Source organism: Netta rufina (genome assembly GCF_964035555.1).
Source record: "Netta rufina genome assembly, chromosome: 7".
NCBI lineage: Eukaryota > Metazoa > Chordata > Aves > Anseriformes > Anatidae > Netta > Netta rufina.
The window spans coordinates 32,003,837-32,028,166 of NC_140130.1; the positions used below are offsets into that span (position 1 = coordinate 32,003,837).

Here is a 24,330-nt window from a genome sequence, read left to right on the forward strand (position 1 = left end):
TCTCAATTTTCAACATCCCTAATCAGTGGGCAAATCTTTTCACGTATGTTTAACATGTCAATGGAAAAAAAAAAAACAAGATAAAAACAGCACACACGTAAGTAGTGTATCGTTAAAATTATGGGACTTGTTATAAGTATAGTTTTCACATTTTAAGGGTAAATTTTTGATTGCAAATAACACACCTATTATTAAAGCAGCAAAAAACAGAAGTGGCCCTATAAGAATTAGGGGTTTAAGAAACAAGACTGTGCTCCCTCATAAGCTGACTAAGAGAGCTTGCTTTTAGCTCCTTCCTTATGCCTGCAAGTTTAACACAAATTTGCCATTTATACTTTGATGTAACTGTCTTTGAAATTTAAATACAGAATACTTTCACTGACCGAGAAAGAAAAATAATTTTCGCTTGTTTTTTTTAGCCCTAGGTAGAACAGATTTGACACAAGACTTTCTAACCCATTTTATGGTGTTCCAGGATGCCGTTTTTTGCACGTCTTTGGGAAAAAAAAAAAAAGTCACTAGCACAACCCAAGTATGATGCTTTATTTTTAAAACCTAAAGCACAGCTTCCCTGCTGAACTTCCAGAACTGACCCAGCCTAATACAGCACGGTTTAGCAGAGTATTTTTTCCTCAAATGTGAGAGTCTAAGCACGTAGTTCCTCAACCCACACGAAGTTTCCAGCATGGCAATAAGGGTCATGTGAGGAAGGGTTTATGAACAGCAGTCTCAGAAACTCGTGGTGTACAAACACTTACTGCAGACTAACAGGGTGGCGTGAAGCTTTCAGAAGTGACAGATTTGTCAGCTCCTGCCATCTACTGGATGATGCTATCAAACAGGCAGCATTTAGCAGTTATGGCCCAGGCAAAACAGTACACTAAAGTCAAGTGGATTGGCTTCCACAGTTTCAATTAGAATTTTTACATCTTTGTTTTACATAGGTCATTTACATTTCAGTTGCTTAAATCTGTATCACAAAGGCCTAAAATCTAGAATACACTTCTGAGAAGAAGAGCTTCTAAAGAACAGATCACCGCAATAATTAGAAGGTGAGAAAAGAATGCTGCTTTCCTAAGTTCCAGGTTAAGATCCTAACTCCAGAAGAATGACAGAAGAGATCCTTACCCAGTTAGTAGCATTATTTTCTTTTAATTTCTCTTTGAAATAGTCAGTCACCTTCTTTTCCCAATCAGAATTTGGAAGATTTTGGGCTACAAAACAAGACAACATTTACATGAGCGTTAGCATCACGTAGCATAATGCTGAACAGAGAAACGTGTTAACTTAGTAAGCAGTTATAAACACGTATGTGTATTCTGAGCAAACCACTTAATTTTAGACAACTTCAGGGCTGTTTGCAATTGTTTCAACTTCCTTATCTTACCCCGTTTGAGGCAAACTAGAGGAACGCTGCTGGAAATGCAGAAGGGCTCTGAAACGCTGCGTGTACCCTGCGAGAAACTGCAGGAGGTGAGGGGCCACCTTCCGCTGGGTGGTCACTGAGGAATTATTTTTATTTCGCGGTCCTTTTCGTTAAGATCAAGCCTAGCACCGAAGAGCCCTGGCAGCATTCACAGGGAGCACGGTGACCAAGGAGCCATGCGGGCAGGTAGAGCAGAGACCCGACACCCTCAAGGGCTGCCCCCAGCCCTTGAGGGTGCTCAAGCACGACTAGCTCGGAACACCTCGCAGCAGCACCGAGCCAAAAACCCTCTTCAGCTTTTTATTTTAAACCCGGAGCCGCTCCCCGGGCCGGACAGCCCCTGCGGTTCGCCGCCCGCCCCTCACCTCACCTCATGCGGGGAGAAGGAGGCTGGCCGCCCGCTGCCCGCCCGCCGCCTCCGGCAGCCCCGCACCGTGCCCGCCGCCCTCCTCCCTCCATCCCAGCCCCGGGGGCCTCGCTCCCCCTCGGGCAGCCCGGCCCGTCCGGCCGCGCTCACCGAAGATGCCCTGGCACGATGCCTGAAGGGGTTGTTGAGCCAGTCGGCCACGCACGGCATGGCGGCGACCAGCCGGGAGGGAGGGAGGGAGGGAGCTGCCACCGATCCCCCCGCTGCCCTAGCTGCCGCCCGCAAACCCAGCACGGGGGGCTGCCGGCTTCCGCCTTCCTCCTCCTCTCTCTTCTCTCCACCTCCTCCTAAGGCGGCAGCCGCAGCAATGGCTGGCGCTGCCCTGCCCGGGCCCGCCTTTTCCCTCCTCCTCCTCCTTCTCCTCCTCCTCCTCCTCCTCCCGCCGCGCCCGGCCCGCGGCCGCCATCTTAGGGGCGGGCCGGGGGCGTGCGGAAGGGGCCGGGCGGTGCGGGGCAGGGACGTGGCCGGGGCGCAGCCATGGCGGCGGCGCGAAGCCCGGGGCTGGTGGAGGCGGTGGCACCGGCACCAACCTCCCTCTTCTCCTCCTCCGCCACCGAGTTCAACTTCGCCGTGCCCTTCATCCCCGTCAGCCAAGCCCCGGCCGCGCCGCCGGGCCCCGCTCTGCTGGCAGCGGTAGGAGGCGGGGGGGGTGAGGGCGGAACGGGGCTGCTCGTTGCCGGCGGGCGGTGTGGGGGCATCGGGGGGAGAGGGGTCCCTGCGCCTCCTCCTTCTCTTCTTCCTCCTCTTCCTCCTCCTCTGTTCCTTGGTGGAGGTCTGTAGGTGGCCTCTAAACGCTAATTATTTTAAATTCAATCGGATCGGTGCGTATTGAGTCCAAGATCCAAACCTCGGTTTCAGCGCTGGCTTATCTTACGTAGGGGAAGTGTTAATGTGTCAGGAAATAAACGGAATATGTCTCTGTAGGCTTAACAAATATTTGCCAAGTGTGGCCTCAGAATGTTGCTTAGATCGACATTCTCTGGGGGAGAGAGGGAGTAAAAGCATTGGAATATTATTCCTGCTTATTTGAGGTACCTAGCTGATGTCTTTACTAATGCTATTTGTTCAGTGCTTATATATGTTTTCTTGCAAATATAAGTTGTTTATTGTCATAGTTTCTAATGGCAAATCTGGAAGGTAACATTGCACAGATAACTCTCCTGTGGCAGCTTCTAGAAGACGAGCTAGGGAGAAAATCTGTTGATCAGATTTCAGTAATGCGGTGTGATTAACTGTGTGCTTTCCATTTCACTTAAGTTTTGGTTGGATGCAGGTCCACGGGCTTACAGCTGGAGTGAGTTTCCGTGCCAAAGGTCTACCGAGGTTATGCCACATCCTGTATTTCTTCAGGAAAGGCCCCCTTCCTGTTAGCTTCTGTGCTCCCTCGCCTTGCCCCTTCGTCCAGCCAGCTGGCATAGGGACCTGGCTGCGCAGAGCAGTTTGCATCTTGCATCAGTTTGGAACAAGAAGGAACGAGCCCTGGGGTTTAATCCTAAATTGTAATGGGGATCGGTCTCGGGAATTGTTTGCCATCCAACTGAGAGCTGACGTTTGGAGGCTGTGTGTTAATTTGTTGTATCTCAAAGAGTGCTTTGGGCTGTGGAGTTTGAGGAGAGAAGACCCATTCTCTGGTTCAAATGCAGACGAAGTAACCAACATCCTTAGTGTGGGATGAGAGGAGCACTGCCAGCGAGGAAATGGACTTCTGCTGCCTGTGATTGTCGGGTGGCAGCCTGGTACCATCTGTGAGGGGTGTACAGGCGGCTGTCACACAGTCACTGTTGAAGAGAGACTGTTCTGTGTAGGAGATGAATGCTGCCCCGGATGACAAAGCTGTAGAATCACAGGAATTATTTTTTTTCATTTGCATTAAGTGCTTTTTCTGCCGGTCTATGTATATGTTTCAATGTAGATTTTGCAGATTAGAAAAAAAGCAATGTAGAAAGTAACATGCTCTGTCTAAAAGCTGTGTGTGTGTATATACAGTTGTTGTCAACTCCATTTTCTAGGAAATGGACAGTTCAACTAAATTTCCAAAGCATAGTTGAAATTTAGGTTGTTTGTGAATGCGCATGTGGTAAAGGCCTTGAAAACTCCTCAGCACGTTGCTGTGTTTGTTGTGATCTGACATTGTGGTGAGATAAATTTCCTGCTCCGCAACTGGTTATTTTGGAAAGCAGAGAACTGGCAGTGAGGTATGCAGTTTGCTTCTCTCTTCCACAGTGTTTATGAAATACGAAGGGAAGAAGAAACTTCCAATCGTGAGAATAAGACCCTTTATTAAGTACAAATGGCTCTTCTGCTTGTAGCTGGGAGGTGATCCAGAGGCCTGAATTTATGATGGTCATTGCTTCTAAATGGCTTTAATGTTCTGCACAGGATGGTTCATGTACAGAGATCTGGGGGTTTGTTCCTCAAAGCTGCATAAAACACCACAGGTGAAGTAAGAGAAATTGATAGGTACGGGTGATGCTTGCCTGAAATTGATGCCATCTGAGAAGACAGCTAAATAAAAGTTGGTTACAACAGTACATTTTATTCATGGCAGCTGCTGCTTCTTTGGTTAATTAACTAGAACTGCAGCTTCCCAGGGAGACTGCTCTGTGGATTCCCCCCCCTGCTCCCCTGTCCCCTGCCAGAGCAGTGACAACACTCTTAGGACTTCTGTAAATTGCACTGGTTGCTTGCAGGGTGCTGTTCCCTCAGCAGGCCGGCAGCGACACTCACACTGCTCCAGGTCCAACTCAGTTTATTGTGAGATCGTCAAGCCCCTTCCCTTTCCAGGTGCAGCTGGGTCACTGCAGAAAACATCGTCCAGGAGCTGGTTTATGTCCTTTCTTGTGATGCAAAAGGACAGTCACGGCCTTCCATGATTTTAAGCCCTCTCCTGCAATTGTGCAGGATGGGGACTTAATTTTCTGCTCCAGAGATTTAACTCTTGTGCTGGTCTAGAGTAAGACTTTTAGACAGAACTGGAATAAGTCTCACTCATCAAATGACTTGGAGTGATGAGTTTTGGCCACCTTGCAAATCAAGTGGGAAACCTTGTGAGAGGTTTGCTGAAGGGTTGGGTGAGAATGGCCTTAATCCATGAAGAACCATAACCAACAGGCATGGTCCGTTTGGGATTTAAGACCTACTTTTGAATTAGATCTTGGAAGTCTTATGCTTAGTCACTGTTTTCATGGTAAGAGGAAATGAACCAAAGCTGCTTTTGCATTTGATAGCTATAAGGGAGATTGAAACGGATTTCAGTGCCCTGGAAGCAGGGTTCTTTGCTAAACTGGCTTGCGAAGGTCCTGACTTGAGTCATACTTTGGCCTCTTATTTCAAACTTTTACTTTTTGTTGCTTTATATGTATGCACTGAATGAGTGTTGTGGTCTGTTTTCAATGTTTTTGAAGACTTAACAGCTTTTGTTTCAAGATTATGGCACATTTAATCTTCAAGGATATCTAAGACCTGTAGTTCTTCTGGCTTTATGAGGTCCAGTAGAGTTTTGGAAATAGCCGATAACGTTACAGAACATTTTGCATACGTATGCTGACTGGTTTGAACCTCTCAGGGCATCTTTCGTGACCTTTTTCTTGTTGTTTTTGCAGACGATTCTGCAGACGTTGGTGAAGAGGACAGCTTCTTGGGTCAGACCACTGCGAGCCCGAATCCGCCACAGACTTTCAACTATTTTTCTCAAGTACCTAGCAGCAGCGATCCCTTTGGAAGCATCGGGCAGCCGCCCCTAACAACAGTCGCACCGCCTGCTGGAGCACCGGCCTTCTCCAGGCCTCCAACTTCCCTTCCACTGGGATCTGGGCCACAGGATGGGCAAAATGCCTTCTCACCACACATTCCCAAGTCCCAGGCCTCGTACGGCACACCTCCAACTTCACAGGGGGGAATGGCAGCTTACCAGACTCCTCAGCAGAGCTGTCCCCCACCAAATGTCTCTGCTCTCCCCCACGGCGCGTCTCCGCAGGGCTATAACCCTTACCGCCACACCACCCTGAGCAGCAGAGCGAACCCCTACCTTACTCCACCACAGCTGCAGCAGAGTCCTCCGCCAGGCCAAGCTGCTCACCCGCCGTCCTCTGTACCACCTGTGCAGATGTACCAGACGCCTCCAGGGGCATTGGCGCAGGTAAGGGACTTGTTCCTGACACGGTGGTACCAGAATGTAATGATTTCAGGTGCTTTCCAGTCTGAATTGTACCTTAAAGATTCCTCAAACCCACCCCACTCCCCCAAAAGGAAAAAATAAAATAAAATACAACAACAACAAAGGGAAAAAAAAAGACCAGAAAAGTCTTGAATTATTTCCTATAGCAAAATCTTTTAACTGGAACTAGCCTGGAACTATTGCTTTAGGAAAACATCCCAATCCTTGAACTGAACGTACCCTGATGCTGTAGGTATGTGAGCCTCTGACTTCAGGAGCAGAGCCCGGTTATGAAGTTCTGTTGCTTGTTCCAGTCTGTTACCACACTTTGCTGCTGTTTTATCTGTGCTAGTTCATTGTTTGTGCCTCTGATGTAAATCAGATCACTAAGTTCTCACAAAACATCAGTGGAAAATACCTTTTCAAGCTAATCTTGCTGGTGAAGGCAGTGCTTTTTGTAGTTATGGTCTAATTCACATAATCTATCAGCAAGCTCTTTGACACACACCAGTCAAGGATTGAGTGTGACGTAAAGCATTAATCTCCATCCTTTATTACCTTCATAATATCATTATTAGAGTAATGTGAATGTGTTAGTAATAACCTGACAAGCTCTCCATAAAACAAGCTGACAAAAATAATTTTTATTTTGCCTGAACTTTCTGGCTGCTGTTGCAAGTAAGGAACAGAAAGATTATACAGTGGCAGTAAACATAGCAAAGGCAGCAAAACCTGTACAACATGGAGTTTAAAAGAATTTCAGGACTTCTTTCTATTGATTTTTATGTATTGTTCATTATGTTTGTTTATTTGAATGTATTGACCAAAGCAGTTTTTACTGCTGACATCACTTGCTGTTAATTGTACTGAGATGCTTGTACAATTTTTATGCCATCAGCACTGCGTAAACTATGGGCCTTTCAAAATCAGTTACTTGGATTACTGAGGCTACGCTGAAGTTTAAAATCTGCATTTCTAGTTCGTTTTGCAGGAAGAGAGCAATTACTGAGGGTAGTTCTTGTTAAAATCGATTATTCTTTATGCAAAAACGTTAGATATGTTCTTCTCATTAATCATTGAAACGTAATATGTTTTCATTGTCAGATCTGGTGGCTGTCAGAAGTAAGGTCAGCCTGAGTTTTGAAAGCATAAGAGAATATTTTACGTGTTACTGTCTTTAAGTAAGCAGGGTGCTAGACTGTAGCAGCTTTTAACAGTATGTGTGGGAAGAAAATTCACATCCGTTAATTGGTAACGTCTCAGTTTTCAACAACGTAACAGAGTGGACAACTTGTCTGTAACGTTTTTTGATTAAAAGATAAAGTTCTTGCAAAATATGTTAGAAATAAAGGCTCAGAATGCCTATCAAAAGGTAAATCAGTTATGTAAAAAAGCACCCGTGTAAGGTTGAGGGGCTAACAATGTATTTTCAGTTTCCACAGCCTCAGTCGCAGCTCCCAGCTCCCAGGCCTTCAGGTCCACTGGTCCCAGCACCTCCTGTTCTGCTGCAGAACCAATATGAGCCAGTTCAGCCGCACTGGTTCTACTGCAAGGAGGTGGAGGACAAGCAAGTATGGATGCCATTCAGCATTCTGGATTCTGCAAAACTAGAGGAAGTCTATAATTCTGGTAAGTTAGGAACATTTTAATTGTGTCAGTGTGAAGATGTACATCCCTAATGGATATCGCATTTTCTCATGTACTACTTTATCATTTTCTCATTCCTCTTTTGTTAAACTCTGCCAACACTGGAGTAAATATTGTGATTTGGGAGTTGTTTAAAGCTTGTGTGTATTTGTGTGTGTGCATCTGTGGACATACAGAGCATGTAGAAGCATTTTAGTAGCTACACATTGATTGTCTGAGATTCTGAAACTTCTCCTCCGCAATATAAATATCTGTCTTAATGGCTTATTATTGAGGAAGATTAAAAAGAGTGTGTATGTTAGGATTGTAACAGAGCATGGCTTGTGTGTCACAGTCCAGCCTGATCCTGAGAGCGTGGTCCTGAGCACTGACGGGGGACGCTATGACGTGTACCTGTATGACAGAATGAGGAAAGCTGTCTACTGGGACGAAGAGCCTTCTGAAGTGAGACGGTGCATGTGGTTTTACAAGGGAGACAAGGACAGCCGCTTTATTCCTTACACTGAGGATTTTAGTGATAAGCTAGAGGTTAGTATGACTTTTACATAAACTTCAAGAAGAACTTGGAAGTACTTTTTGTGTTTGTGACCTTAGAATTACCTCCTTTTGTTTCATTACAATGATTTCCCAAAAGTGCTTTCTGGAACATAAGTAAGCAAATTTCAGAAAGTGGAGTGGCTAAAAAAATGCATTTCTCATGCGCAGGTCTTGCAGTGCTCTTGCCGAAAATCAACTTATGTAGTGCTTCACCTGTGACACTTTTGAATAAATAAACTGATGTAAATTATGACCTTAACGTTACAGATAATACACAGGGCCAAAAAATAATCTGTCTGAGAAGGCATGCTGATTTCATGTCACTTGTTTTCTGTTGCAGGCAGAATATAAAAGGGCTGTAACTACAAATCAATGGCACCGTCGACTTGAATTTCCAAATGGGGAGACAATTGTTATGCACAATCCCAAGGTAATAGGTTCTGGCAATTGGTTCTCACAGGATTCATCAGGGGTGAATGCACATGTGGATGAGAGCGTAAAGTGAATGCGGTGTTAGTCTTGCTTGAAATTTACTTATTTATTGTTTTGGATTATGTGTGTATTAAAGATGATAATGCTTATAGAAACTGAACTCCTGCTTGCTTCAGTTTTCTGTCACATGATTAAAATAAAGTGCTTGCTGAAATCTAGAAAGAAAAAGGGTGTAGATTAGTTGAAACACTTACTAAGCATAACTGGCAGCAAACAGGAGGCAATTTAAATTACTTTAACCTCAAACAGTCTGTACCAAATGGAAAGTAATTAAAACAAAGAGTTTTCATGTGGAGAAGGGCATTAATCTAACTGTAAGGAAATTAGTTTGCATATCTAAGTCATGAGAAGTCTTCCACTGCAGCTATTTTTAGGCTATGAGAAAGTAGAATAGGAGTTAGACTTGATGATGATCCTTGTGGGTCCCTTCCAACTCGGGATATTCTGTGATTCTAGAATAACTTCAAAGCTTTTTTTTTTTTTTTTTTTAATACTATAAATGCTCTGCTGATAGTCTCTTGTGATTAAACTGTGGACTTCACTCTTATTTACTAGTGTTGTTAACTGTTGCCTTATCACAGATGCAGTTATAAATGAAACTGAAAATGCTAAAAAATCAGGGTTGCTCCTACATTAACCACGTGTTAATGTAGGTTTAGAAATTTCGTCCAGTAATAACCCTGGAGAAGAAGCATTTAAACCACAGTGTCAGACTGTACAGGGTCAACATAAGTCTTATGAACAGTCATGCTACTGAATTCATCATTTTTTAGTGCTCCCAGGTTATTTCAAGTGTTTTCCGTCCCTGAAAAGCACTGCTCACTTTTTCACCTTGAGATAGAATAACTGTAAATAGTGGTCAGCGTCTTCACAAAAAATAGCCATCTGCTAAGGAAAAGTGGGCACTGGAGTCCAGGAAAGAGGAGCTTGAATGCTGCTTGCCTAAGGAATTAAAATTGTTCAGAATCACTGAGCAGGCCAGCATCTTCAGGTAGTGGTTACTTTAAGTCATATGGTTGCTTTTCAAAATAATGAAAATTATCTGCTTTATTTTGGAGTCCAGTTTAGAGGAAGCTGTATGGAATAGTCCATAGGGTTTTGTAAGACTTTTTTTTTCATGTGTGCTAACTGAAGAAATCATTTGAGCTTCATATGCAAGCTAAGCAATCAAACAGAAAGCATGTTAAACCACACAACGCTTTTAGACTACCAACCCAAATCACATATGTTTTTTTGTATGTATAATTGGAAAATGTGTTCTTTTTCAGGTCATAGTTCAGTTCCAGCCTTCTGCCACGCCAGATGAATGGGGCACCTCTCAAGATGGTCAGGCAAGACCAAGGGTAGTAAAACGGGGAACTGATGATGACCACGATGACATTCCTGATGGTATGTGCTTAGTGTGTGGGGGGTCAGCAGCTTCAGCTGTCGGTTCAGTTCAGAAGCTGGACAGGAGTGGGTGGAGCAGCAATGCACTGTTTGTGCCTGGAGCCTAGAAGTTAAGGTTGCTCCTTCATCTGAGCTGCTTGCATGAGGTTATTTGGTGGTGTTTTTTTGATCAAAGCAGTCTTGTGGGCTGCATGGTTTCCTGACCCTATGCTGTGCAATAGGTGTTATGGAGCAAGTAAGGTAGCTTGATTCTAAACTTCACTGCTGCAGTAAATGTTGGCGTTCTAAATTTTTCCTTTCCTCTTTCTCCAGGAGAAATGGCCCAAATTGACCATCTAGTATTTATGGTTCATGGCATAGGTCCTGTATGTGACTTGAGATTTAGAAGCATTGTTGAATGTGGTAAGTTTTTCCTTGTTTAATTGGCAATTTTATTCTTAACTGTTGAAAAGTAGATCTCTTACGCATATAAACATGTCTTCAAAAATATAAATATGGCAAGTTTTTTACTGTTAAGTTCAATTTCTGGTAGTTTTTTTTTTCCCAGTTATTTTCCAAAAGTAGAATTTGTTTAGTCAGACTTACAGCTTTAATTGTTGCTATGAGTTCTTCAGTGTTAGACTGAAGAACTTATTTTTTTTTTTTTTTTTTTTCTAATATACTCCAGGATGGTTGAATGAATTAAGATGGCTACGTCTGGTCATGAAGTAAAAATGTGTTTTTTGTGATGTTAAATAGAAGCTTACTAAAAGACAAAAAACCTATATTTCTTATAGCTATAGAAGTAATATTTGCAAAAACTTTTCCGCTTTGTAATTTCCTTCATTTGTATTTTGATTGTTTGTTGAAACTGAGGAGGGGGGGAGAAGAGAATACCTGTAATTGTGTGTTACTTGAGTGCTGCTACCACTGGATTTTCATGACTTTGCTTCTCTACAGTTGATGATTTTAGGACTGTTTCTCTGAAGTTGTTACAGACTCACTTCAAGAAATCTTTAGAGGAACGTAAAGTGAGCAGGGTGGAATTCCTCCCAGTTCACTGGCATAGCTCTCTGCATGGAGATGCAACGGGTGTAGACAGGTGAGTAGGTTGTTTATTGACTCAGAGAAGTAAATAGAGAAGTTAATACACTTATTAGGCTAGATGAATAAGTGTATGACTGGGTCACAAAAAGAATCACAAATTGTTTTGTAATTGACACTTTGATGTGGAGTATAGGGAAAGCTGGGAATATGTGGAATATTTCTACTTCAATACTAACATGAATTCCAACTTGCAAATCATCATGCCTTTCACCCCATTAAGGCCTCTCTTCCCATCTCATGCTTACTTTCCTCTTTAATTTTTGAGTTCTTTTCCACTTCTCTTACCAATCTTTTCACAAAACTTCCTTGTGACAGCAACATTTGAAGAGAGATTATTTCAGGCACCCATTCAGCCTGGAGGGTGGGGGAGAAAAAGGGAGCCACATCTTTCTCAAATACGTCCTATCAGCAGAGTGCACTGATGTATGAATATGCAATCAGGCCAGAAAGCTATATGCTTTTAAAGGTGTCTGTAAAGAACATATCTGTGGTATTTCAACTGCAGCTTTAGAAATTGTTTCAAAAGCTAGCAAAGTACTTACCTGCATTTCTTTAAACGTGTTCATCCTTCTAATGCTTCTGTGTTACTACCAGGAACATTAAGAAAATCACTTTGCCGAGCATTGGGCGGCTGCGCCACTTCACCAACGAGACACTCCTCGACATCCTGTTTTACAACAGCCCCACCTACTGTCAGACGATTGTGGATAAAGTAGGGATGGAAATGAACCGTTTGTATGCACTTTTCATGAGTCGCAACCCAGACTTCAAAGGGGGAGTCTCTGTGGCTGGACACAGCTTAGGTAATTATTTAGAAAAACTCTTTTAGGATAAAACCAGCATTCCTACAGTAAGGAAAATGGAACTGTTGTTAAGCTGTGACTGTCTTCCAGAATACTGCTAACTAAAAATTAAGCACCACTCAATAGCTATGTTTATAAAGCTTTGTGAGAAGTTCATACTTCCTGGATACACGTATATTGGTCCCTGCATTAGTTTGCTTCATGAAGACTTAATGTCTAATTTGTGTTTAAAAATTGATGGGTTATCTGGTGTCATGTTAGGTGGGGGTAACCTCCTTAGTAAAGTAAAGCTATTTATAAGGGTTTGGGCTGGGACTTTTCATCCAGTTTGGTAATCTAGGATGGTTAAGGAAAGGTAGTTTATACTGCATAAAACTATTACACATGAGCAGATTGTTTGCTTTTTGCTGAGAATGGTCATGTTCCTGTGTGCGTGGATTGATAGTGCATTGATCTCTTGTGATCAGTCTATGCATTGCTGTTACCGCTGCATATAAACCCTGCTTTGTACTTAGGGACAGAAAAATCTGTAATTTTTCTTAAAGGAACTTTAATTCCTGTTTCCAGGTTCCTTGATTTTATTTGACATATTGTCTAACCAGAAGGACTTGGCTTCATCAGTAAATACTGGGGCTTTCTCTGGTGTTAATGGGACTGTGAAGGATGTGGCTATTCATGATAAACAGGTAACTTGCATGCTAGTCTTTCAAGTCAAATAGATCTGATACTTTCTTACGTTGTTAGGCTTTATTAGCTGGAATACTGTTGCAGGTTCTGATAGTGCATTTTGACATGTTAACACTAATGTGCCATTTTGTAAACGTTGTCAAGTATCACTACAAGCTGTTTGCATCTCTCTGAAGTTCCAAGTAGAGCAGTCATGGGATTTGGTCATGAGCTTTGACCCTTATGGACATGTAACTGGGTTTTCGCAGTATGAGAACAGTAGGGGAGGCTTGTAAGAAGGAAATTTTATCTGTTGTCAAGCCTGATGCAGTAACCAGTTGTTTGATCATTAAAAATAAATAAGTATGTTTGAGCGTTGGAAAGCTCAAGAAACCTTTTGCCTCTCTTAGTAATTTTTAAATATATATTTTGGTGGTCTATTAGTAGTAGAAAATCTGTACCCTTCTCTACTAAAAATGAGCGTAAGTTAACAAAGCTTATTTTATAATAACCTTTTTAAGATAAAGTAATTAAATTTGCATTTGTTTGCTGCATATTGGCTTTTCACTGTCCAGTGATGCGACTCTCTTTCTGTGTTGTCCCTTTAAGATGGCTGAAGATACCAGTTCCTTGGGCTCCTCAATTACTACTTCTGGTGATGACCTCTGTGAGCCTGAAATAGATGACGATGTTCCTACTTTGCAGAAGACTCTGGAAATGCTTAGTTTATCAGACTATGCAAGCACATTTGAAAAGGAGCGAATTGACATGGAGTCTCTGGTACAGTACTGTTCGGTTGGCTTCTGGGGACTGACAGGGTGCAGATGTAGTGGTATTTGGTGTTTTTGTTTGCTTTTTTGTTTAGTGTACCATCAGGAATGAAAATAGCTGCAAAGGAAAGATAATTAGTGCCTGACATGAAAACTAAATGTTACGTGACTTGGGTTTGTTTGTTTTTCATCAGTTATTTTATGTCACTGTGTATCGTGGGTTTTTATTTTTTTGTAATTTCTGTAGCTTTATAAAATAACAAATCGATTTGATAGTGAGGAATATATATTGCTAGTAAAGTTATAAAGTATACCTTGTGTGTGTGTGTATATGTGTGTATATATGTAATTTTTTTTTTTTTTAAGCTGATGTGCACAATTGATGACCTGAAGGAAATGGGGATACCTCTTGGACCAAGAAAGAAAATAGCCAATTTCGTAAAAGACAGAGCAGCCAAGCAGGTAAATATATTTTTCTGGAGTGAAATAAGGAGTTGTTAAGCAAAGGTAACTGACTTTCTCACTGTGGAGTAGCTTCTCTTCTTTAACGTGCTTTTTAGCATCATGAAAATATGAGAAGGCTTTTGATAACTGTGGGGGAAAAAGTGTTTTTTGTTTTTTTTTTTTTTTTCTTCTGACTGTAAAACCTGTCTCAAAAGGAACAAAAGAAAGCAGCAGCAGAAAAGAAAGCAGTACTGGCTGCCACCCTCCAAACTCAGGAAGCTTCCCAGAAGGCAAAAGAGACAGTTACTTCTATTTCCCCTTCGGAGTCGGGTCAGCAGCACTCAAAGAGGAGGCTCCCATTTGGTGCATCTGTTTCTTCTGTGAACATTGACTATGAGTATTTTGAAGTTGGAACTGGCCAGGTGAGACTACATAAATTGAAATGATTAATCTGAAACAATCTTATTTATTTATCATATATTCTTCTTATTTATTTAAACATGTTGATGACTTTGTGCTACTTAACTCTTGTACAATGATCAAGGGATGTTTATGTAGAACCTTACCCTCTGGTGGGAGGGAGAGCTGGGACCATGGGTTAGATTACTGAAAAACAAAACTACAACAAGAATGTCAGTACAATTGTTATTATTTTTTTAAAAAACTTTCAGCAACAAATGAGCTATAAAAAGAATTCTGTTCCAAAATCAAAAGTCTGTGAATGCCATGACACTGAAGGGCTCTGTGGCTGTATATTTAACATAGTAGCCTAAATCGGTCTATATGTGATGTTATATTTGTTTTACCTCAAAGTTAACTCAGATATCAAGCCTCGAATGCTTCCTGTTCAAATAAACTTAAAAAAAAAAATTCTTAATGTTTATATAACTATATATTTTGTAGTTAAAGATTTAAAAGAAAAGCATTGTGATACTATAGCGTACTATTGTATTAGTATGGGAGTGCAGCTGAAACCTCTTGGAGGTACTGTGAGCATGTGGTTGATTTAATACACATTTTGTTTTTCCTTCTTAGCTAAGCATGATATTAACTAGCTCACAGTGCTGAGAAATTATTTGTCTAACTTCTGTCTGGCAGGTTTCGGTAGTTTACAATGCGTTGGACTTCGAACCGGATATTTTCTTTGCTCTTGGTTCTCCTATTGGCGTGTTCCTTACTGTGCGAGGACTGGAAAAGATTGATGAAAACTACAGGCTTCCGACCTGCAAGGGTTTCTTCAATATTTATCATCCAGTGAGTAAGAGATTTGACTTCAGCTGATGCAGACAACAATATAGAATACTAAGTTAAAACTTTTCAGCATTATACCTCTTTTCCCCCACGTACATTTCTCAAAAGACTTATCTGGAACATACATTCCAGATATTTGTGATCTTTACAGCAAAAGTGAAATAGTGTTGGCTTATAAGTTCCATACCTGTAGATATCCTGATGATATTTGTCCTGTTCATTTTGGAGTTTAAACAATATTTTTTTCATTAACTTACAAAATCTTCAAGAAGAGATTGAAACTGCTTGTGTTTGAGCCATTTACAGGACTTTTCTTAATTTCTAGATTGATTCTGGGATATGTTTAAAAAAAAATAAATCTGTAAATGCATTACATTTGTCCTCTTCTGTCCTGTCCTGTTTAGGAATTAAACAGTGGTAGAATAAGTTGGTTAGAATAAATTCTAAGGTAATTAAATGTCAATCTGTTTCTTAACAGCTGGATCCAGTAGCTTACAGGTTAGAACCAATGATCATTGAAGACTTGGATTTAAAACCAGTTCTTATTCCACATCATAAAGGCAGAAAAAGGCTTCATCTAGGTAAAAAGAAAACTTACTTAATATATGACCCTCACTCCTAACTTATTTGATGCATTAGAATATTGCAAAATTTCAAGAGACTGGTGGGTGTTCCTCGATACGTGTCTCCATGATCACTTGTTCTGTTCCCCTTAATTTCTGAGAAAATGAGAATCAAACTAAATTTACTATGGTTTTTACCTTGTTCCAAGTCTTTTCAGTATTGGAAATGTTGATGAAAAAGGCAGTTCCATAGCTTGATGGGCAGAGATTGGATTTTTGTTGCTTGTGAGTACGCATCAGATCAAGGTGATTTTAAATTTTGCATACTTACATAAGGAGAGTCAATTCTGCCGTTTATTTGACTGTCACTGCTGTAGAAGTTCAGAGCAATTGTGAGTGCCACCAGTACTGAATGGCACCTAAGCTGCTGCTGACACGTTTACTGAGCTGTAACAGAATTACAGGCTAGACTTGCTTGGGAGTGTTTCTCAAAATTCACAACGACAGCAAGAGTCATTGGCATCACTTCTATTCTGCTCTGCTGGAGCTTGGGACTGGTTCCTCCGTACTTCAGTGTAGGATGTCAGCAGGGATTGTGGGTGGTTGCGTTGAGGGATTGGCTGGGGTAGGTAGTGTTATGGACCCTTCGGAACCTGCCTATGGACTGTTGCCTGTGACGGTGTTAACTCAGTGACCCATACAATGAGAAATTAATTATGCATTAATTATATTTCATCTAATCTTTTTCAATGGAGTAGAGATGCAAGAAACTCACGTTCACAACGCAGCATGCATGTTTCTCCTAATAACTGGGAAGTTTGTAGAATGGAGTTTAATCATTCTGGTTTTAGTTTAAGACTTTAAATCCTTCTACTGTGGTGTTTTTTTCAGAGTTGAAAGACTCTCTGTCTCGTATGGGATCTGATCTGAAACAGGGTTTTATCAGTTCTTTGAAGAGTGCCTGGCAGACCCTTAATGAATTTGCACGTGCTCATACATCTTCGACTCAGCTACAAGCAGAACTGGAGAAAGTAGCTAACCAAATTAAAGAGGAAGAAGAAAAGCAGGTGGTAGAAGGTATGTGGGCACATCTCTGGTTTTATAATTTATTGTTCTCAAATTAATAAAACTTGAGTATCCTAGCTCCTGTTTGATACGGATTTTCCTGACTCCATTAAGGAAGCCTATGTGTTTTTGGAGTATTCATATTAAATGTAAGATCTTTTTCCTTTTTCCCTTTTAAAAAAGGAAATACTGCCAGCTTTTATTGAAGAGCTTCAGTTTGTTTAACCTTTCAACTTTCCAGTAGAAAAGTTTTGATATTATTTCAGTTTTGATTTTATTTCAAAATATTTGTTTGTGGAGTGACTGGATCAGTCTGTGTACAAATAGTGAGGTTTATTTTTTAAATGGTTTAGCTATTCCTTTATGTGGTTCCTTTATGTGGGTTTTCTTCAAACAAATGCTTTAAACTGCCATGAAAGAAATAAGCTTATTGTTCCAGTAGATTTCTGAATTACGGAGTGACGTGCTAGTCAGTTAAGTTTGTCCTATTGCAAGCACTTGGAAACTATAATAGGGAAAATGAACGATATTTCTTAATTATAATGAAACAGGCTGTGGTTGAAAATAGTTGAAATCTTAAAATCTGTAATTGTAGCTGAAAAGATCACTGAAAGTCCAGAACCTCCGAAAGATGAGGATTTTTCAGTGAAGGTTGGAATGCTGAATGGAGGACGTCGCATTGACTATGTTCTGCAAGAAAAACCAATAGAAAGCTTCAATGAATACCTTTTCGCTTTACAGAGTCATTTGTGCTACTGGTAAGAGGAAATGTGTGATTCTATAAATACTACTTCTCTGATGTAATTGTCTGTGTTTAAATGTCAGAAATTATGCCCTAATGCTTTGAGTACATTTTGACAAAAATAGCTGTGTTTTTATACCAGATACATTTTCAGACTGGTTCCAGGTGTCAGTGTATGCACGTGATTTAGGAGAGCTGACTTTTCTGCGCCTTTCTAGTATTTGAAATGTTTGAAAAGATGGCTGTCCAGTTGGACATGAGGTCCTCATTATATGATTGAGACATTCAAGTAAGAAGGCAAACTGGCTGTCCAGGAACCTTGGTGTCAAGATGTCCCACCTAGATGTCACTAGACTAGCTAGTTTCATTTCAAATAAAATCGTGTGTTAGCACAAAGAAAAAAATCTGTAGTTCTGTTTGTAATCAAGACGTTTGCATACAGGTCTGTTGAACTTTAAACTTCAAAATATATAGCTTTAGCGACAATCATTTTCAAAACAAGGAGAGCTTGGTGAACATTTTGCCAACTGAAAGTGTGGTTGGGTGCAGGGACAGGCTCCCCAGGACACTGGTCATGGCACTGAGCCTGCTGGAGTTCAAGGAGTCTTTGGACAATGCACTCAGATACAGGGCCTGATTTTTGGGGGATCCTGTGTGGAGCCAGGAGTTGGACTCAATGGTCCTTGGAGGTCAATTCCAGCTCAGGATATTCTGTGATTCTATGAACTCTAGTTTTTCAAAGAAAACTATTTGTGAAGGAATTGTATTAGGCTACAATGCTTTACAAAACTTTACCTCTTCATGTTGAAGTGTAATTGATGCTCTGCTATCAGAGATTAACAAAAGAAAGGAAGAAAAAGGCATGGTGGATCTTCCTGCAAATTTGGATGGTTATCATTTGACTCTTGTATACAGTACTCACTCATACACAGAACAATTTATGGATTAAGAAGCAGATTCTGGTGTCATGTAATACACTGCAATACATCATTGCCTTATCTGGATTTGGATTTACTTATTTTTAAGTGAATAAATTTCAAATGGAGAAAGTTGTAATTCCTTTTATAGGAATAGCAGTTACTATTGACCTGCTGTGTTTGCCATTGGGCAGTCAGTTGTCTTTTTTTTTTATTTTTTTATTTTTATTGGTATGTTGTCTTACGTATTCTATTACTGCCATAAAATTAAGCACGCATGAACATACACAAGATGGGGAACGGTAGAACAAAGGGTATGCAAGCAGTATTTGGCAACGTGACAACGCACCTTTATACGTAATAAGCTTGGATATCAGTTGCTGACCTACGCAAAATGATACTGGTGAAGGGGGACTGACTTTTTTTTGTCTTTAAGTAAACAAAACACTTCTATCTTTCAGTCTTTCTGAGTTGAGCAGGTGCTGTACAAGCGGTGCTCTTAATTTTTGTTTATTACTATTACTTTAAGGTATTTATTTCCAATAGCTAATAATTTTTAGAGGTAGGCATTATTTCAGAGGGTAAAATACAGAATTTGAAGGCATTACCTGCAGGGGCTTATTAAGGTCAGTATCGAGGCTGCAGTGCTGTTGAGCACTGTGCAGAGCTCCCCGAGCAGTCGGTGACCCAGTGGTGGCAGTGCTGTCTCACAGGTGGAGTTGAAGGAATTGGAGCTTTGTTCCACCAGGTGGCAGACAATCAATTCCAGGTTTTAAAAACTGGCTCCCCATTTTCTTCTGTTTTCCCCTTTAACTCATGACCCAAATTTGTGATTTTTTTTAATTTGTTTTGAGCAGGGTGATGATGATTTGTTCACTTGTTTTCATGCTTGTTTCATGCTCACTTGTTTTCATGGTTGTTTAATAGCAGAGACAATCAAGAAATGTGGCTGCCATATCCAGATTCAACTATGGAAAATGTCTGTAGACCCCTAGCTTGCATGTTGAATTCTGTATTTTTTCTCTGTGAATGATGTTCTTCACATTTGGAGGATCGCAGTTACGATGATCTAAATTTTCTTTGCTGTCTCCCTACATAATTGCTTTTAAAAGCAATGAGATGTTACTCATAGAATCATAGAATGGCTTGGGTTGGAAGGGACCCTGAAGATCATCTAGTTCTAAGCCCCTCTGCCATTTTTGATGCCAAAATTTATTATTTGATATTTTTATTATTTGATGATAATGTTGTTATTATCTAACAACTCCGGCAGCTTTGGAACTTTCTTAAATGGGGAAGTTTTAACAGAGGTAAAACAACTTGGAAACATGGCACTTGAATTACATTAATCTTTAAATGATTTGAGAATTTTTTTTTTTTTTAATGGTACTAGGGAGGAGAAGATGGCTGTGGATATTTACTACAGCCTTGGTTATGTTTATTTAATATATCTTATTTACAAGAAGGTGTCAGCCAGTTAGGAGAGAAATAGTAGGATTTTGCTGATAGAAAGCTGCATTTTGACACTAGAGTGATAGATGCAGTGGAGTAAGAAAAATAGGGAAGTTTTGACAAGCTGATGGAATATATTCAGGAGCCCATGGCAGACAAACAGTGATATGATATTTGAGACAAGTGAGTGTATAGAGAGGGGAATTTCAAGTTCCAGCCTAATAAGTGTTAGGGAGGATAAGGTGGGGGAAAATGTTTTGGTAAAAGGTAAACACATAGACTAGGGATAACAGCAGAGATGATATAAAACAGATGAAGAATTGTGGTTCAGAAAGGGAGTTGGTAGAGCTAAGGCCATGTCCCAAAAGAGAGGGTCAAGGGCGATAGTTAATTCAGACAGTTTAGAGAGCTGGGGAGCTGGGGTGGGATGAAGTATGCTTTACAAGACAGAATATGGGCTGTACCAAATTAACCTTTTTTTTTTTTTTTTTTTTTTTTTAATACCCCATAGGGCATCTGAAGACACTGCCTTGCTGTTCCTCAAAGAAATATACAGGACTATGAATATCAATCCTGAGCAGCCACAACATTGATGTATGGGTACGTGAATTCGTAAGTTTGTTCTAATATGACTTAAATTCTTACATCAAAGTCAACAGCAGCTAAGATCTGTTTACTTTCCCCTTTTCCTCTGAAGTTTAAATTATGAAGCAGGTAACTGCAAAGTGTGTGATTTTGATTTGGAAAAAAAAACAATTTCTATTTTTAAATGCAGGGGAAGTCTTAGAGTACTCCCTTCCCTTCCCAAAAGGTATTTGATACAGTTCTTGGTATGATGTGATAGTTGCCAGTACAACTCTAAAATGTGGTCTGTTTCTTCCTTAGTCTAGTTGTTCAGTAAATGATTGAGAATAGGAAAACTTGGTGATAGTGGATATGATGAAATTTCACTTACAGTGCAGTAGATTGAAGAGCACTAAGAGTGTTCCAGTGTTGCAATGTGCAATTATAGTATTGGTTGACCAACTGCTCACATGGATGCCAGGGAAAAAGTCACTTCTCACCTAAGAAGCTGTTAAAATTGATATTGATAAACTAATGAATGAGACCTTTACTGATACCCTTTTATGCTTGTATAGCTAAGAATTTCAGCAGAACAAATGAAATGTGGTAGCATGGAATTTGGTTCACTTTGAAATAAAATTAAATGCACCGTATAATTGAGCATCTTAAATGTGAAATATACTTGCAGGTAATTATATTTTAAGCTGCATGTTTCCTAGCTAAGGATCTGTGCTGTACTACTTTGCATCACTGGATGTGGTAGAGAAGACTATTCTCTTTTGAAAGGCAAGGGGCAAGAAATATGCACTGTGATGCCTTTTTGGAATTGTACAACAAGATAGTTTCTGATGTAATTCTCCATTTTTCAGAAGAATTGATGGTGTCAAGGTACATAAATACCTGACGTGAAGAGAAATACTTTTCAGAGGAATAATCTAGATAACTTTACTATGTCATGTTAGTAGTCTTCTAGTCTTCAGAATGCTTCTGATAGTCAGGTGATAGCATCTTTTTTTTAATGAAGTGTTGTAGCTGATCAAGTGCATTATTTTTATTTAGTGTGCCTAAATAGTAGGAAGAAGACGCTAGCAGCACACTTTTGACAATAGTGCATCAGTTATCACAATGGCTTTTGCAGAAACTCAAGTCATAGCTGTGCAATTCTTCTTTGCTTTTGTTTCTTTATGACAGCTTAGGGTGAAATTATACGGAACTCGCTGATACAGAAATAATGTTCTATCTCAATTGGGGGGCATGGGACGTAGTAATTCATCACTACAAAACCAGAAGTGGATTTGTTGCTTAGCTTCAGCAGACACTGGGATAATTGTATTTTCGAGAACTCCACAGTTTAGCAGGATGTCATGCGACAAAGCACAGACAAGGATGTCTGTGCAGCTGTAATACCATTAGGAATCACTCGGAACTTTTCTTAGCCCTTGGTTGAATGCTAGCCTCAAATGCTGTACAATCAGATCCCAGACATTTAAATGGGAGGGCATCTAGGGCCCCCTGGGATGCATGTAATGAAAAGTAGTATCTTGGGAAGGCTGTGTGCTACAAGATGCCTTTTTGTGAGGCGTCTCACAAAAGGCCTTGTGAGCCTTTTTTACATAAGGAGAAACGTCTCCGCATCCATTGTATAAAATATTCCTGTGTAAGTATTCTGCAGTAGGAAAAAAGGAAAATTGCAATCAGGAAAATTGCAACCTGTGCAATCAGGTGGGGTTGGCCTCCTTTACGTGAAGGATGAATTTGGTAAGCAAAAAGAGGAGGTAGGGGACCAGATCTCGTGTACAGTATCTGTCGCACAGTATGTTTGTGTAGTCTTCTGTCCTGGGATGTTTTTTTTTTTTTCTTGAAATTGGTTGGTATCTCTTGACTCTTAATTAAGTCAAGTCAGTAGAATTTTCTATCTCAGCTAAAATTATGTATGAGAAGAAGCAGTTGCACTGGCAGTTGGTGAGTAGCCACCAGTATTTATTTGCTTCTACTCACTGATAAAATAGTACTAGAGGTATTTTACCTGTTTGTGGGGTGGAATACAGCAGCATATTAAAGCTTTGAAGTATAAACTAAGTACTTTTATTTCTGAATACAGCAGGATAACTTAGAACCATAAGTTAAAGAATCTAGTAGCTTATTGAAATGAACAGTGAATGATATCCTATGAGCAGCTGTAAGCTCTTTCTCTTTATAATTTTAATTGCCTGTTTGCGTACACAAAAAGAAGACTTCAGGAAATTTTTGTGTTTAAAAACTGATCAAAAAGGATGATGGATTTTTTGATCTTTTAAACTTCTCTTGAAATTGAATGTTGGCATATTTTATTTTATTAGTACTACTACAGAAATTCAAAATTTGGTATTTTCACATTCCTCTTATGTGCATGTTCTATTTTCTCTGCACAGCCATACCTGTTGGTCTGACAGATCTGCTGAAAAACATTTCGAAGAATGTCTAGTATTTTCATAGTCAGAGGTGACAGGATAAGCAGCAGACTCTTTTCCTGGAGTCCAGAAGTCACTCGGATTCTGCCTTCCTGTGTCACTTCAAGCAAACTTCTGAAAAGATCAGCGCCGTCATTGGAGAGACGGATGAAATGACACGATTTTGATCTTATCAGTTTAATTGTACAGTTGCCAAATATAAAGTGATCATTGAAGAGGTTCTTTGGCATGCAAATCATTACTTCTCTCCTTCCTTCTATCTCAGCTGGCTGTCAAACGTGCTTTGTCTATCAAGGCAGCATGTCCTTATTAAAAAGGACTAGTTGAGAAACAGCAATAATCTGCTTTTCTTGACACGTTTGTTGGTCCACCTTTTAATAATGAAATGTGAACTGTAGTTATAACCATCTTTAACACAGATGACACAAAGCTGTTCCTATTTACTGAAAACTAGCAATCAGAATCATTTTCTTACTATTGTAAGTGTTACGGAGATTTTATAAAGACCTTTTTAAGCCTCTGTTTTGAGTTTTATTATTTTTAAAGTAGAAATGAATCTTTGATTTTGGAAATGTTAGAAGTTTGTTACAGCTAGTTCAGTGTTCACACTTCCTGAAATGAACAATTTAAAATAACATTTTGGTCTAGTAATTAATGTAATTTTAGTGAAACTAGGCTGCAGCTGTGAGAAATAAAATACTTACCTTGACCTTGCGGAGTTTAATATCTCAAAATAGTAAATGTAAATACAGGAATCTGAAGCTTACAGGTGCTAGATAACAATCTAGGTCGAGAGCATCAGTCCAGGCTTATTTGTCATGTAATGAAGTTGAGATGAGTTGGGTAGCGTGAAATCCTTTGAATTTGTGTCTCTGAATACTGAGCTTCTGTAGCTTTCTTCTAGCTTCAACTTACGTGCAAATTGTGGCTTTTCATAATATTAATGACTTAACCTTACTACTGACTACTTGCTTCTGTTATTGCAGTAAATGCATTTTGAAATGCAGTATTTTTTTCATAGTATATGTAAAATACACATTCTTGTGTATATATTTTGGTTATTATAATTAAAAATACCTTACCTCCCATGGCTCTTTACAGCAAAGTTTTGTATTTCATCACAGAGTAGGCTGGAAGGGACCTCTGGAGAGGTTCCTTAGACCAACTCCCCTGCTCAAAGCAGGGTCAGCTTAAATCAAGGCTAGGGGCCTTGTTCAAAGATGGCGATTCATCACCTCTCTGGGCCCTATTCTTATGTTTACTGCTATTGCTGTTTTTTTTCTAATATATGATTGTGATTTCCCAGGTGGAGCTTGTCTGTTGCCTTTTGTGTTTTCGTTGTGCATCTCTAAGAAGTCTGTCTGTCTTCTATCTATCCTCACATGAGATAGTTGAGGACGAAAATGTGATTTTCCTGTTTGGCTTCTCAAGCCTTTCCTTGACATCTCCTTTCATGCAGTGTGCTGTGGCTCTGTGGTCATCT

General features: G+C 40.2%; 1 protein-coding gene across 1 annotated transcript; it reads left to right on the plus strand.

The window, feature by feature from the left end:
• Positions 1 to 2,330: 2,330 nt before the first annotated feature.
• On the plus strand, positions 2,331 to 23,926 carry SEC23IP (SEC23 interacting protein; the record flags this gene model as incomplete). The annotated part of the gene is made up of 19 exons (XM_084290226.1): positions 2,331 to 2,502; positions 5,456 to 5,991; positions 7,443 to 7,638; positions 7,991 to 8,184; positions 8,534 to 8,623; positions 9,954 to 10,074; positions 10,387 to 10,476; positions 11,014 to 11,155; positions 11,755 to 11,963; positions 12,531 to 12,649; positions 13,239 to 13,409; positions 13,766 to 13,861; positions 14,059 to 14,265; positions 14,942 to 15,097; positions 15,573 to 15,675; positions 16,549 to 16,734; positions 17,318 to 17,480; positions 20,345 to 20,433; positions 22,809 to 23,926. 18 exons carry the CDS (start codon positions 2,331 to 2,333, stop codon positions 20,424 to 20,426), a joined length of 3,033 nt encoding a protein of 1,010 aa, XP_084146352.1. The 3' UTR covers positions 20,427 to 20,433; positions 22,809 to 23,926.
• Between the last annotated feature and the right edge of the window lie 404 nt (positions 23,927 to 24,330).